The sequence below is a fragment of the Mus musculus genome, chromosome 11 (genome assembly GCF_000001635.26).
Source record: "Mus musculus strain C57BL/6J chromosome 11, GRCm38.p6 C57BL/6J".
NCBI classification, from domain to species: domain Eukaryota; kingdom Metazoa; phylum Chordata; class Mammalia; order Rodentia; family Muridae; genus Mus; species Mus musculus.
In genome coordinates this window covers 49509121-49525326 of record NC_000077.6, presented here as the reverse complement: position 1 = coordinate 49525326, position 16206 = coordinate 49509121, and the positions used below count along the sequence as shown (strand labels likewise).

The following is a 16206-nucleotide window of genomic DNA, read 5'->3' as shown; positions in this document are numbered from 1 at the left end:
TGTCTACTTCCCTGTTAATAACCTTGAGATATCACTTGCCATGTTCCACCTGCACTGCTCCTACTCCAATAGCCTGGCCCTAATGGCCACACACTCATGATCTACATACACAAAGCAACTTTTCTTCCTCTTTTCTCCTTCTTATGATCTCTGCCTGAGATCCCAAGCCCAAGGAACATTTGCTCTGCCCTCTCCTTTCTGCTGACTCCAGGTTGTAGGCATCTTTATTAACCAATCATGGATAACTTGGCGGGCAAGGTTTACAACAAAAGCTGGTATACATGAAGATCTGCTCATCTTGGAGCAATCATGTGTTGGGATACAGAATTTGACATTTGAATACAAGCAGCACCAGACCAACCACCTACATTCTCTCGCTCTCAATTATACTTAGAGTCCACGTCCATTCTCCTATGGAGAATCGCTATACCTCTCTCCCAGACTCATTCCTTGGAGAAATTATGACACAAAGCAACTCTTAATATTTATTTCGTGAGGATCTAGAAGTGTTTTAGACCACCAGTTTTAATATTCAGATAAGTAAGAAGTACAATCATGATGCCTACTGAGGAATATCTTCTGGAGAATAATAGGTCTCTATAGGCAAGATGAGTTTTGTCATATGAGAAATATTAGATAATATTTGTATAAACTTCTGTTCCCCTCCTATGTTGTGCTTGTATCTCTCCCTAGTACCTTGCATAGAGCCCCCTTCACATCCTTGTTTCTTAGGGTATAAATCAGAGGGTTCAGCATTGGAGTAATGATAGTATAAAAGAGGGCAGCAAACTTCCCTTCACTCCCGGAATACACATGGACAGGTTGGAGATAGGTGTACATGGCTGAGCCATAAAAAAGAAAAACCACAGTAAGGTGGGACCCACAAGTCCCCAGGGCCTTTCTGCGCCCAGATCTTGACTTGATCTTCAACACTGCATGAGCAATGTGTGCATAGGTGCCTAGAATTAGTGCTACAGGACAGACCAAAATTACAGCTCCAGCCACAAACAAGTTGGCCTCTGTTCCTCCTGTGTCCTCACAAGCCAGCTTCAGGAGAACAAGCATCTCACAGAAGAAGTGGTTCAGGTGATGGCCACAGAGAGGTATGGTCATGATGAGGCTTGTCTGAGTCAGAGAGTTCACAAGGCCTCCCACCCAGGAGGAGATGGCCAATGCATGGCAGAGAAGGGGGTGCATAATGCTGGTGTAGTGTAGTGGATGACACACAGCGACATAGCGGTCGAAAGCCATCACCACAAGGAGCATACACTCAGTTCCACCCAGTAAGAGCACTATGAAGAACTGGGTCATACACCCAGCATAGCTCATGGTCTTGTCAATTCCAGAAATATTGACAAGAAGCTGAGGTACAATGCTGGTGGTGTAGCAGAGGTCCAGGAAAGAGAGGTTGTTAAGGAAGAAGTACATTGGTGTTTGTAGTCGCTGATCCATTCGTGAGATTGTGATGATGGTGAAGTTTCCAAAGATGGTTAGGATATAGAACATTGAAATGAAGACAAAAAAGATATGTTCCAGTTGAGGCCAGTCTGAGAAGCCCATCAAAATGAAGCCACCTTTTAAGGTGGTGTTGAAGCTGCTCATAGATTGTCACTCTCACAAAACAGAAGACAGCTCAATGCTTCCAATCAGAGCATGCACTTTGAAGTCACTTGAGCCCACAAAGTAACCCAAAGCTATATGAAGTCTGGCATATTTGCCTTAATTGTGGTCTACCTCATGTTGAATCTGCTAAGTGTCACAGTCTGAAGGCACAAGGAATCCTTGTTTTAAAAACTCTGCAGTTGGCTTGGATTCCAGAAACAGCAGGGCCTACAGGGAGGAGAGATTATCACCAACTTATCTACAAAGGACTGCAGCACATCATCTAATAGGAACCAGATATCAGTGATGACCATAGAGCAACTTCAGCACCATGATTGAGAAGATAGTGTGTAAGACCATACTTTAACCAGGACGCAGGCCAGGTCCTCATCCATGGTAGCAAACACTTTACACACTGAACCATTTCCCAGCCTCTGAATTATCTTTAAAACATTTAATTATTACTTTGAATCCCTACATACAGCATTTCAGAACATGCACATATGATTTTATACATTCAAAACACTAACAATTGTTTGTATTAAATTTCTAGTGTGTTTGTTCCTGTGTGTCTGTGCATGATTTTTATACATAAAATTCTTGATCAGCCATCATGTCCATTTTTTAGTCCATCTAAGAGTTTATATCATATATAGATAATAAAATATTAGCAAGAAAATATGCTCTCACTGAATTAATGTATTCACATTGCACAGCTAGAAGATGCACACACCAAAAGCTCTCATTGAAATGTATGTCTAAGCACAGCTGAGCAGACCTCTCCTTGCGTGCTTCTTTCTGCTCATCTACCAACAGTCTTACGAACATATCCTGACTCACATTGTCCAAAGGTGGTGTGATACTTCTGTGTTCTACAGGCATCTTTCCATTCAATGGTGACATAGTTACAAGTTGACTAATTCACTAGCTATATGTCTCACCATACACGGTCACTTTGGGATGTCTATAAAGCTTAGATGATGGGAAGGCACTCCTTGAACAATAAACACAACTACTTTACCAAAATATAAACACATAGAGACCAATGGTTATAACTGAAAATGATATTCTACATGTGGAGATTGTAGCAAAGGGTCCTTCCATCATCTGTTCTCATCTCCCTCTGTACAACTCCAGTGACGTTTATGTAGGATGATGCTAGCAAGAGGATGAACTCTCAGAACACAGTCCTTTCCATTGACCAAAAGGACATTGACAGATTTAGCTATTTCTAATATCCTTTGGGAATGAGGACTTATCCTTTAATACCTAGGGATATTAACAGAAACACACACCTAGAAGGGTGGGTGTGAAACCTGGGCAAGCAGGCACAGCATCTTCCTTTCTCTCTACACATTCTTTCCTTCACCTCACAGCCAACCCCCAGTGAAGAGTCAGCCTTTGCAAATGTTCCTATTGACTAACAGAAATAGTTTTTAAAGGATCCTGCATTAATTATCTCTTCCCACCATGGTATACATTGTATCTACTGTATGTACATGTATGGGCTCATGTGTGGCATGGCATGATTGTGAAGGTCAGAGCACAAGCATGAAAACTCCTTGTCTCCTGCTGTGTGGGTCCTGGCAGTGGAACTGAGGTCATGAGTGTTGTTATCGAGCTCCTTTACCTTCGAGCGATCTTGATGGCTCATTGTGCACCTTTAAACATCTCAAGACTAGGTGTTTCCACACAGAGATCTAAGTTTCCCTATCACCCACCAATTTAATATTGTCAGAATATGGTGAAACTTAAGTCAAACATGAAATTTGATTTTTTCCCTGGGAAAAAGGAGGATGCTTCCTATTTTTCTTCCAAACTATCTCCCTCCTTAGGCCATGTATTCATGTATTCCTTCTTTCTCTCTTCTCTCTTTCATTTTTATTGAAAATAATTTTCATACAATATATTTGGATCACAGCTTTCCTTCCACTATCTTCTTCCAGCTCTGCCCCACCTCCCCACCCAGCCACCTCCACATCTACTCTCTCTTTCTTTAGAAAAACCGAGACCAAACAAACAAACAAACAAACAAACCAGAATGAAAAAGAAAAGCACATGAAGTAGACAGACAGATACACAGACAGAGAAAAGACAGGCACACACAGACACAAACAGGCACACACACTCCAAAACTCATAAAGCACAAAATCAGAAACTATAATATCCAAGCAAAAATCCAGTAAGATAAAAAAAATTGCCAAACAAAACAATATGAAAAATTCTACCAAAATATCATACCACTCAGTTGTGTTGGGTCTCCTGCTGGGCTTGGGTTAGATTAAGTATGACTTACATACTCAATGAAACTCCATTAGAGAAAACAATTCTTCTTTTTCAAGTACTTATCAATTGGAGATATCATGCCAGTCAAGGATAGGAGCTGTGTCCAATTCCCCCTTTCAGCTCTGGCATCAGTCTGATTTGACTCTGTGTGTACACCATGCGTGTTCTGTGTGCACTGCCAGTGTCTGTGAGTTCACATGTGTGTTAGTCCTGTTCTGTCAGGAAGGCACTGTTTCCTTGGCATCTTCCATCTTCTCTGCCTCTTACAATCCTTCCTACTTCTCTTTCATTTAGTTCCTTAAACCTTGAGGGGAGGGGTTTGATGAAGACATCACACCAGGAGGGATAGAGGGCACTAGGAGAACAAGGCCCTCTAAATCAACTGAGCAGAGCTCATATGAACTCCCAGAGACTGAAGCAGCATGCATAGGCTTGCATGGGTTTTCATCAGGTCCTCTGCATACATGTCATGGCTTCCAGTTTAGTGTCTTTATGACACTCTTAAGCAAGTGAGTGAGTGGGTCTCTGATAATTGAGCCTTCTTCTGGGTTCTTTTTCTTCCCTTAGTTTCCTTTGTCCAACTTCTTTTTTTTTCCATTTTTTATTAGGTATTTAGCTCATTTACATTTCCAATGCTATACCAAAAGTCCCCCATACCCACCCACCCCCACTCCCCTACCCACCCACTCCCCCTTTTTGGCCCTGGCGTTACCCTGTACTGGGGCATATAAAGTTTGCAAGTCCAATGGGCCTCTCTTTGTCCAACTTCAATGTAATGGGTTTTTTGTTTGTTTTATCTTATATTTTACTTTGTTATGTTTTGTTATGGGGAGTGGCTCCAGATGGGAGGGAAGGTAGGGAGGACTGGGAGGAGAAGACAGAGGAGAAACTCATGTTGTCTTTTTCCCAATAGATTTTTTTCTGGTTGTATTCCAACAATTCTTGACAGTTTCCTTTCTTCAGCTAACTGGCTCTAATGTTTTCAATTTACTTGAGATTTGGAATTGTAGTGTTGGAGTTTTGAAAGAGAGTTCAAAACAATTTTATACCAACCCTTACAGTTTATTTAAAACATACCTTTTGCAACTGGTAAGTGATACAGGGCAGATTTTGGATGCCCTGTACAGAGTAGAGATAAGGTGAACAGGATATAGAGATCTAGTTATTCTGTGGATGACACAACATTATTTTTTTGATGAACATTATCTTGTGCACCCACTGTGTGCACCCAATGCAGTGGAGTTGAGTGCTAATCACCTTGTGGACTATTTCTCACTTCTTAGATTTTAACCATCAAGACTGAGTAGCCACCCATTCTGCACTTACCTGGAGCTCAAGGACAGAGAAGTGCCACTCTCATCTCCAGCAATTCTATTGGCATCGAGGAGAGACGGCATCTACTAGGGCACAGGTGATGAAAAAGGTATTTTCCACTTGGCTCCTGATGCTGTCTTTCGTAAGATGGGACAAAGGCCAGAGTTACCAAGCTAGAGAAATTAGCATTGTATGTGGTCCACCCCTGAACAAGAGCAGAGATTGCTGATGCCAAAGCCTAGAAAGTGGGAGCATCCTTCTCACCAAGCCTCTGCTTTCTTAACCCCAATTCCTTTATCCCTTTCTGACCCTGATGTTTAGCTGGAGTATTATCGCCCCATTTCCTGATCCTAAGGCCTCAATAGACGTATGTCTGGGGACACTGAAAAGGACACTAGAAAGTATTGGAGAATGAGTTAATTAGTAAGCATGGCCTTAGAGACCTCTGAGCCCCATTGTGGCAAATTATCATCCAATGACTGTCCTCTAAGATCTGCCCTACAGTCTTCAGTTCTTCTATTCCCCATGCCCTGCCAGATCAATTTGTGTTATTGACAGTTTCCTCAGAACACAACTTCTCATTTGCTCATGGAACTCTGCAACCTGAGGTTCCTTCCACTGCCTTACTTTGACCCCAACCCTGACCAGGCCTTCATCAATCATACCAAACAAAGTCCATATCTCACTTAAAGATTACCACAGTCACCACACCTCAAATATGTTTCTTCTTTGGGCTCATGTCCACACACACACACACACACACACACACACACACACACACACACTTCCCCCACATATATCTAAGATAGCGCCTAGTTTGTGACAGGTCAGGTGATGCAATCAATGTCCCGTGATTATGCATTGAATCTTTTTCAGGATCCATTAACTATGTGATATTTGTATCTGATCAGCAGAAAGAGATACAGCTTTCATTAAAAGCCTAGGATGGGGAGCTAAGATGAAAGGATGGACCATCCAGAGACTGCTCCACCCGGGATTCCATCTCATAATCAGCCACCAAACCCAGACACTATTGCATATGCCAGCAAGATTTCGCTGGAAGAACCCTGATATAGCTGTCTTGTGTGAGGCTATGCCAGTGCCTGGCAAATACAGAAGTGGATGCTCACAGTCATCTATTGGATGGAACTCAGGGCCCCCAATGGAGGAACTAGAGAAAGTACCCAAGGAGCTGAAGGGGTCTGCAACCCTATAGGTGGAACAACAATATGAACTAACTAGTACCCCCAGAGCTCGTGTCTCTAGCTGCATATGTGGAAGAAGATGGCCTAGTCAGCCGTCATTGGCAAGAGAGGCTCCTTGGTCTTGCAAACTTTATATGCCCCAGTACAGGGGAACTTCAGGGCCAAGAAGTGGGAGTGAGTGGGTAGGGGAGCAGGGTGGGCAGAGGGTATAGGAGACTTTTGGGATAGCATTTGAAATGTAAATAAAGAAAATATCTAATAAAAAAATTAAAAAAAGCCTAGGATGGCATACGATTTATTTATAGACCTTTTCAGAACTATCACTGCAATGTTGTTGGGTAGGTGTTTTATCTCATGTTTCATGAGGCAGAGCTGTTTTGAATGTAACCTGGATTTTGCTGTGGTGCATTCTCTTTCATTAGCGAAGCTGAGGTTGAATCAGTCAAGGGATGGGACACAGATTAAAAGTAGGGGATGAAGAGTCTAGGACTGACATAAATATGTCCCTGTTCACACTTATGTCCATTCATGCTGTCAAGAGACATCAGGACGTCATTTCCACGTTTTTAGAAAACAGTTCATCCAGTTGAAGGAAGTGGCTTGTTTCCAGTTCTCGAGTGTTGTGAACAGTGCTATAATAAAGTCTGGGCTGACAATTCTCTTCCGAATTTAGGCATTCTTTTGTGTTTGTGGGGTTGGTAGATTAAATGCCAGTTCTAATTTTAATTTTTTTGGCAGAAGCTCCATGTTATCTTCAGCTGTAGCCCGTACAATAATAAGCTAAAACTTGGAACTCCTGGAAGAGAAGAGCAATGACCAATGAGACTATGTATGGACACATAGCCTCTTTGGGTTCCTTTTATGAGGAAAAGAGAACAGCTTTATTTATAGTTTGGTATACCTGAAGGGCAGAGTAGGGCCACTCAGAGTGTCAGGCCTTCTCTAGAGCTTCAGATGTCATGGGCTCAGAGTTACCTGCTGGCATGACTTTCACAAAAGGCACACCTGAAGGCATTTTCATTCTGGGTCTTAGATTGTCCTGCAGTACATCTATTGGGCTCTATTGCCCTTTTTGCATAGTGGTATGTGTTGTGTTGTGTTTGGTGTGTTGTATGTGTACATGTATGGTGTGTGTATGTGGTATGTGTGTGTTGTATGTATAAGTATATAGTGTATGTGTATATGTAGCATATGTATGTGTATGTAGTGTGTGTATGGTGTGTTTGTGTAGTATGTGTGTGTGCATGTGTATGGTGTATTTATGCATGTGTGTATGTCAAATGTGTATGTGTGTGCATGTGTGCACATGTGCATCTTTGTGTTTGAGTGTGTATATGTATGTGTGTTACTCTTGCTGTATAATATGGGTTTGAGTAATTTCTCCAATGCTATTTGTTTCAGGAGATTGAGAGATTTCTTTCTTGATTTCCTCCTTGTTATTGGTTGTTAAAAGTCAGTTGTTTAGTTCTCATCTCTTGGTATATTTTCCAAAGCTTTTCTTGTTATTAATTTTAGTTTTGTCACATGATGAACAATACCCAATATGATTTCATTGAAAATTGTGTTGAGGGTGTTGAGATCAGTGGTTAAGAGAACTTGCATCTCTTGTAGAGGACCTGGTTTCCATTCCCAGAACCAACATGACAGTGTGCAACATCCACTTCCAGGGAATCTGACACCATCTTCTAGCCCTCATAGATGACAGGTACACATACAATGTACATACCTACATGTCAGCAAAACATGCATATTGCACAAAATAAAAAATAAAGAAACCTAAAATTTTTGGTGAGCCCTGCCTCAGTTTGTCATATGATATCCCAGAGACTGTCTTCTATTCCCTTGAGAAAAAAACTACAGTCGTATGAAATCTGTAAACATCTGTATGTCTATTTGTTCTAGCATATAATTTAACATATTTCCTGTCTGATGTTTATCCGTTGGTGCAAAGAGAATGAAAGCCCTCTTAAAACACAGCATTACTACATTGAATTGGACTTGTCATACCCCAAATTAACCAGCAAGCCCCAACCTCCCAAGAGCCAGGCAACTTCCTGAAATGATGGAAGTTGTAGCTCTTAAAAATGAACAAAACCAAAATTAACCTGTAAGCTCCACCTGTCCAAGGAACAGGTAATTTCTTGGAATTCTGGGGGTTATATATTTCTGGAAAAATAACAAAGCCTCATGGGAAAGTATGGTGGCCTGTGAGTTCTGTTCATAAAAACCCCTACAGGTGTTGTGGGCTACTTAGCTGGGGGAGTCCAGGAAGTGGCCCTGACCAAAGTCCATCTGTTGGTCAGCATTTAATATTTAATAAAGCATGTTCCAAATTTGGCTCAAAATGGTTGAATTGATTTTTCTCTGGCAAACCTCAGGATTGACAGACACTAATTTTCTGTTTACTAATGTTTTGTGTATCTGGATGTTCTGATATTGATTACATGAATTTTGCATCTTTATTTCTTTTTGCTACATTGACCATTTCCTCATTACTTGACACTGCAATAATACTGATCCTTTTGCATTTCTGGAGACATAGTCTTGCTTTTTTTGTTTTCCCATCTCATGCACTGCATGTGCCACCAGGCCCGTTGTGCATTGGATGTCTTAGGCTTCCTTTCAGTTTGCACATTGTTGAAGGGACATATGTTTGGGTCTCTTAAATATTTATTTTTATCCATTCAATAAAAAACATTAAATAACTTGTCATCAACTGAAGATAAATAGGGTCTTAACATGCCATTTGTAATTTACTTTCTTTTGTTGTTTTAGTTCTTCCTCCCCCCAGTTCGTTTTTTACTTTTTACTGATTCTTTGTGACTTTCACACCATGCATCATACTCCCTCTCATCTCACCGTTCTTCTTAGCCACTCTCTTTCTTTGCAATTCCCCCACCAAGAAAACAAAAATATAAATGGAAAAAGAAAAAAAGGAAAAACAAAAATTCAAAACATCTCTCCATGGAAGCTGTGATGTGTCACAGTGTGTCAGACAATATACCCTTTTGTCCATACATCTTTCCTTGCAAATGTTCATTGCAATCAGTTATTGGTCTGTATGATGTATACTTAGCTCAGGAAGTGGGACTTTTAGAAGGTGTGGCCCTGTTGGAGTTGGTGTGGCCTTGTTGGAGTAGGCGTGACATTGTGGATGTGAGCTTTAAGACCCTTATCCTAACTGCCTGGAAGTCAGTATTCTGCTAGGAGCCTTCAGATGAAGCTGTAGAACTCTAAGCTCCTCCTCCACTATGTTTGCCTGGATGCTGCCATGTTCCTGCCTTGATGATAATTGGACTGAACCTCTGAACCTGTAAGACAGCCAAAATAAAACGTTGTCCTTGTAAGAGCTGCCTTAGTCATGGTATCTGTTCACAGCAGTAAAACCCTAACTAAAAGAGTCTGGATTGAGGCTTCTTGCTTCTGCTACTGTATCACTACTGGATCCTCACTGGGAGTCCTCTCACATATCCAGGTGTTGCCTATGCCATGGAGATCCTGCAGCTTTGGATCTGCAGGACTGGCCCCTTCATGCACTCCAGCAATTCAAAGATGGGGTGGATGTGGGGATCAGCCAACTCAGCACTGGGTCTGAGCCTGTGTGGAAACTGAATTGATCAGCCCACCAGCTCTTCTAAGCCAGTGACACCAGGATCAGCTCTCTGGTTTTGCCAAGGTGAGGATGGGGCCAGCTCTTCCACTTTCATTCCTTTGGAATCAGCACTCCTGTGCCAACACCACCAAGGTCAGCTCCACTGTGCTGCCCAGGGGAAGGTATCCTACCTGTTCTGAAGCACATTACTACAGTTGTGAGCATTCATTACTCTCATAACTTTCAGTACAACAGATATTTTGGGTTTTGGTTACAATACACCTTGCAGAAACATCTTTTGACCAGGACAAACTAGAAAGAAAATGTACTAACTTAAAAAATGACACACATTTTGGAAATTTCCTAATGTAGTTTACATGTTTTTATATTGTTTATTTCTTAGTGTGAAATTCATTTTTAGTTTCTTTTTCTATTTTAGTCTTCAAGAGAAGATGTGATTGGCTTACATACTATTTATGATAATTAGAGCAGTCTGGATTTGTATAATTAACTTTAGCAGTGAGATTTATATCTTATAATGTTTTCTTCTTAAGGATATCTGTTTTTTTTTCAGTTTCAAGAATACCATTTAAAATTACTTTCTTTGAAGGTCTCTATGAAGCTATATTCAAGCAGTCCTTACCACCACCTAGGAAATTCTTTATGTTTGACTTCTAAGGGAAAGTGTGTTGGGCACAGAATTCTCGACTGTGTGAGAGATATACAATAATTTATTCAACCATCTTTCTTCTAGTCTTAGTCTCCTTTTTTCCTTTTACAAGTACCTTGCACAGAGCCCCCTTTACATCCTTGTTTCTTAGGGTATAAATCAGAGGGTTCAGCATTGGAGTAATGATAGTATAAAAGAGGGCAGCAAACTTCCCTTCACTACCAGAATACGTGTGGATAGGCTGGAGATACGTGTACATGGCTGAGCCATAAAAAAGAAAAACCACAGTAAGGTGGGACCCACAAGTTCCCAGAGCCTTTCTGCGCCCAGATCTTGACTTGATCTTCAACACTGCATGAGCAATGTGTGCATAGGTGCCTAGAATTAGTGCTACAGGACAGACCAAAATTACAGCTCCAGCCCAAAACAAGTAGGTCTCTGTTCCCACTGTGTCCTCACAAGCCAGCTTCAGGAGAACAAGCATCTCACAGAAGAAGTGGTTCAGGTGATGGCCACAGAGAGGTATGGTCATGATGAGACTTGTCTGAGTCAGAGAGTTCACAAGGCCTCCCACCCAGGAGGAGATGGCCAATGCATGGCAGAGAAGGGGGTGCATAATGCTGGTGTAGTGTAGTGGACGACACACAGCGACATAGCGGTCGAAAGCCATCACCACAAGGAGCACACACTCAGTTCCACCCAGTAAGAGTGCTATGAAGAACTGGGTCATGCACCCAGCATAGCTGATAGTCTGATCACCTCGGGAAAGACTGATTAGAAGTTTGGGCACAGTGCTACTGGTGAAGCAGAGGTCCAGGAAGGAGAGGTGGGCAAGGAAGAAGTACATGGGTGTGTGCAGATGAAGGTCTTGTTGAGTGAGAACAATAATGGTGATGTTGCCACAGAGGGTAAGAGAGTAGAAAATCGAAATGAAGACCAGGAGGATAAGTTCCAGTTGAGGCCAGTCTGAGAAGCCTACCAACAGGAAACCTTCTAAGCTGAGATTGAAACTTCCCATCACTCCCTCCTTTCACAGACTGTAGAAGACAATCAAATGTTTCTTATTGTAACAGACACATAGATGGTCCAGAGCTAAATTAAGTTGACTTCCCACTTTGATTCACAGAGCAGTTAAAGCTAGATGACAGCCTTGCGTGTCTGCCTTCATTCTGCTCTCACTCCCCTTCATGTCTTCTGACTCTGCACAGGTTTTGTAGGCTGGAGACACAGACAGCTCCTATTCTAAACTCAACATCGGCTTGAATTCCAGGAGCAGTAAGGTCTGTGGGAACGAAGATCACCATAGAAATGTAAAACATTATCTTCAGTGGAGATGCTACTCTTATTCCTACAACGATCTCCCAATAAAGCCACTATTGACAGATTATCAATTTATGGGCTTACATTGCAGGACCAGCACTGAGTCAATGATGTCTGGACCACACTTTAACTGTGCTTGCTTAGTTATTTCATCTTGCTCCACCTCTTTCTCTACTTAAACTTCAGCCTCAAGATGAACATCTAGTCACTGGATTTCTTTGTCTGCTCCTCTTCCTGCTATGCACTGACTCCATATCCTTTCTCTGCATCTCACTGTTTCTTGCCTTTAGTTGGCTTGTTGCTATTAGTGGCTGAATCTAGCTGTTGGTACTGAAGGGGGTTGGGCTTTTGAATAAAAAAAATCTATCACAGTGCACAAAATATGAATTAAAGTATACTCCCTAATGCTCTGTATACACCCCAGAGTTGTAGGCTTTGCCACCCAGCTCAGCTCTACTCTTCAGGCCTGAGTTTTCTTTCCTTAATTCTATTCTTACATAGTGCATAGAAGATTAGAGCAGCAGCTATGTGGTTTTTGCTAGAAACACTTTCCTTTGCCCCTTTGTTTTATGACTTAATTCAGGCTACCCAATGCTCTGGCCAGTATATTTTCAACTCTGTAGCACTCACTGCCTTTGTCACAGTCTTTACCTGAGGACTCCAGAGCACCAGGGTGGAATCAGCTGTTAAATTCTTATACAAAACAACCATGACCCAGCTTTGACACTCTACTTCTCTTATTCGTTCCTTTGCTTAGTCTATGTGCAAAGTGTTTCAGTAGAGCAGGAGGAAGGAGTAACCAGGATGAGTTCACAGGCTTGCCCCTGGCTGCTCATCTTCCTGCAACTCAGTGCAAACGGATAGTAAAAGAGTCTTTGAGATCCTGCTCAAGACCAGCTGTCATGTGTCACAAGGACTGAGAGCCTGCAGCTCCATGTTGGGAAAAACACAAACACAATGTTCTGTATGCCGAGTCTCCCCATCATGAATATGTTATCACTTCTCAGCATCTCCCCTGAGATGAGATGCTCCCTCCTCTCCAGACCTTTCTTCTCATACTGTTTCCTTCTCCCTCTTTCACTACGTGTTGCAATTCTTTTAAATGTGCCTTTGTGCCTTACTACTGTAACTCTTCAGCAGTAGAGGTGAGAGTGAATGTAAAGACAAAATTAAAAAGTGGCTCCTTTTGATGAAATCTTAGATGATTCTAAGAAGGGATGGTGCTTTAATATCGCCTTTGTTCATGGCATAGCAACTTTAAATAACAATTTTAAAAAATGAAACATTTTATTCTCCCTATAAAATCAATAGAAATTAATTTTGTTCTGAGAAGAAAGATTAGTACACAATCTATATATAAGAAAGATATTAAAAATTGATTCTTTTAAAAAGCCATTTGCTGATTTGCTGAGGTGAAACTCTAAATATTGTAAGGTATTATGTCATTTGTATATAGCGCTTTCACCTAAGTTTCAGTCTCAACTTAGAAGATTTTGTGTTGATGCTTTTGTTCTTTCATTCTCTTGTGCATGAAACAGTGACACTGATTTTTTTTTCTTCTGATAGTTGGTTGTGTTTGGAGACACAGTTTGATTTTTTTTTTATATGTTTGTAAATTTTAAGTCAGCTCTATTAATTCTGTCATTTTTCTGTTGATTTTGTGTCTTGAGTATTTCTTGTTTTTATTATTGGGTCCCTCATGAAAGCAAAAGTGGCTTTTTATTTCTTTGTCTTGGGGAAACTCGTTATGTACTTGTAGAAGGAAAGAAAGAGGCCCATATCTCACATCACATGTAACTATTAACTGAAAATGGGCAAAGATTTTCATGAGTACTTCAAAATGTAAATAGAATAGAGGAGAACTTTGATGTTGGTCTTGGCATTTCTTCTTTTTTTATGTATGACATGAAACACAAAAACTAGCAACACTGAAACACCCCATGTAGTGTGGGAAATAAGGATGTCTCCACGTAGGTGTTTCAGTTGTGACCAGTGGGACAATCTGGTTCAGGCTGTTGATAATGTGAAAGGCTATGCTTATGTTTGTCAGATTGGGGACAAAGAATAAACAGACAATTTCCGTAAACACTGCTGTGAGTTAAACTGCTCTAAAATAATATCTACTTTAACAATTGTACGAAAAATTAACCTTTAATCAGAAAGAAAGGAATGAGAAATACTTTCTATGCTAAACAATAAATGAATATAGTTTACGTTTGAATAATTTGCCCTGGGAGAAACATCACCAGAAGTAGTTCGAAGAAAAACAAAGTGAAGCGGATGTATATGAAGGGAAAGAATAAGGAGAGTAAGTGTAGGTGAAGGAAATTTCATTTTTCTTAGTCTTTTTATTTCATTAAAATATAATCACATCATTGACTCCCTCGTTTTCCTTCTCTCTTGCTTGTCATCAACTCCTCCCCAAATTCATGGCCTTTTTTGAAGCCATTACTGTCATATATACATACAAGTAAAAGAAATGGACATATAAGCTACTGAGTCTGTTTGCTATTAACAGTGTGTACATGTTTTTAGGGCTGACCATTTAGTATTGGATAATCAATCAGATACCTTATCCATGGGGGAGACTAATTTTTTTTTTAGCAGTTGTTAAGCTCTGCATTTAGGGGTGGATCTTGTGAATTTTTCCCATCTATGCTGTCATGTGAACATTTTAGACAGCCGTGATGTTGATATTTTATGGTCATAGCTAGAAAGCACAATCTAAATGCATACTTCTTGGTCCTCTGGCTTTTACAATCTTTCTAACTTCTTTGCCATGAACTTCCCTTCACATTTCGTGCAGGAATTGTGTTGTAGATGTATCAGTTAGGAAAGGGCACCACGTGGTCAAATGTTCTCTGAATTTTGAAAGATAATCTAGGAGTGCTGATAAGATGATAATGGATTCTGCTTCCTTGGAATCTAGTCTTTTATTTAAAAAAGATTAATTAACTAATTAATTAATTAATTTATCTACTTCATATGAGTACACTGTAGCTGTCTTTAGACATACCAGATATCTGGATTTCATTACAGATGGTTGTGACCCACCGTGTATTTTCTGAGAATTGAACCCAGGACCTCTGAAAGAGCAGTCAATGCTCTTAACTGCTGAACCAGCCAAAATCTAATCTTTTACTTGGAATGTGGTGTGCAAACTGGCAGCCCCAAGCCTATACAATACTGTAACTTTTTCTCTCCATGTTCTATCAGGTTGACCTTTTTTTTCCTACCTGAGGCATTGGACCCTGCACGACTGCCTATGTGTTTATTGTCTAAGTCCATCTGTGGTGTCATGATGATTCTCACCCATGACTGCCTAGTGACTCCCTGCATCCAGCAGAGTTCTCCTTGCTCTCTGTGCACTGCCCATGTGCCTCGGGATCCAGTCGCTGGAGTTACGACACCTTTCCAATGTTTTATACATTTTCCCCCTCTTCAATCTTCTTGGTGCCTAGTAGCTAGGGTCTGATTCATGTCCACATATGATAATTAGGACAATAAAATTACTCCTGAAAAATACTTCCTTTCTTGAGTGGGAACTGTAACCTTCTAATCATATGAACATAAATTTGGCCTCTAGTACACCTCACACATTATTTCTTTTGTTTCATCCCCTTATTAAACATATATTCATTACTTATACAATATAAACTGTATTCAGTTTCCCTTCCCTCTCTCCTCCCAGTTCCTCCCCACCTCCTTTCCTATCCACCCAGATCCATTTCTCTCTGTCACTAGAAAATAATAGACTTCTAAGAGGTAACAATAAAACATCTCTCTCTCTTTCTCTCTCTCTCTCTCTCTCTCTCTCTCTCTCTCTCTCTCTCTCTCTCTCACACACACACACAAACACACATATACACATATACATTCTGAGGACCTGTACAGACCTGTGTGAACCCTATGATTACCGATTCAGTCTCTGTGAGTTCATATGAGTTTTGCTCAGCTGTCAAACATTTTTAATTCTACAGTTTAACCAAGTTATGTTTTGACTGTGGTCAAACTGGTTCAGGACTTGGGCATAGATGAGCCTTCTTATGAGAGCCTTGTGCATGTGGGTGAGAGGTGGTAGAGGGGATGCATTAGAAAATATATGGATGTACGAAGACCTCCCTCCAACTGATGAGTCTCAAGATACTGAGGAAAATGGATGTTTTCCAGTGTTCTATTCCTCAAGCAGAGATTGTTGCTTGAAAATATCCTGCCCT

General features: G+C 40.8%; 2 protein-coding genes across 2 annotated transcripts; both read right to left on the bottom strand.

The window, feature by feature from the left end:
- Nucleotides 1-666: 666 nt before the first annotated feature.
- Olfr1383 (olfactory receptor 1383) lies at nucleotides 667-1602 on the bottom strand. The gene has a single exon (NM_207574.1). The coding sequence runs from the start codon at nucleotides 1600-1602 to the stop codon at nucleotides 667-669; it is 936 nt and encodes a 311-aa protein (NP_997457.1).
- Nucleotides 1603-10675: 9073 nt separating this feature from the next.
- On the bottom strand, nucleotides 10676-11709 carry Olfr1384 (olfactory receptor 1384). Its single transcript, NM_146472.2, has one exon. The coding sequence runs from the start codon at nucleotides 11685-11687 to the stop codon at nucleotides 10731-10733; it is 957 nt and encodes a 318-aa protein (NP_666683.1). The 5' UTR covers nucleotides 11688-11709; the 3' UTR covers nucleotides 10676-10730.
- Nucleotides 11710-16206: the final 4497 nt, after the last annotated feature.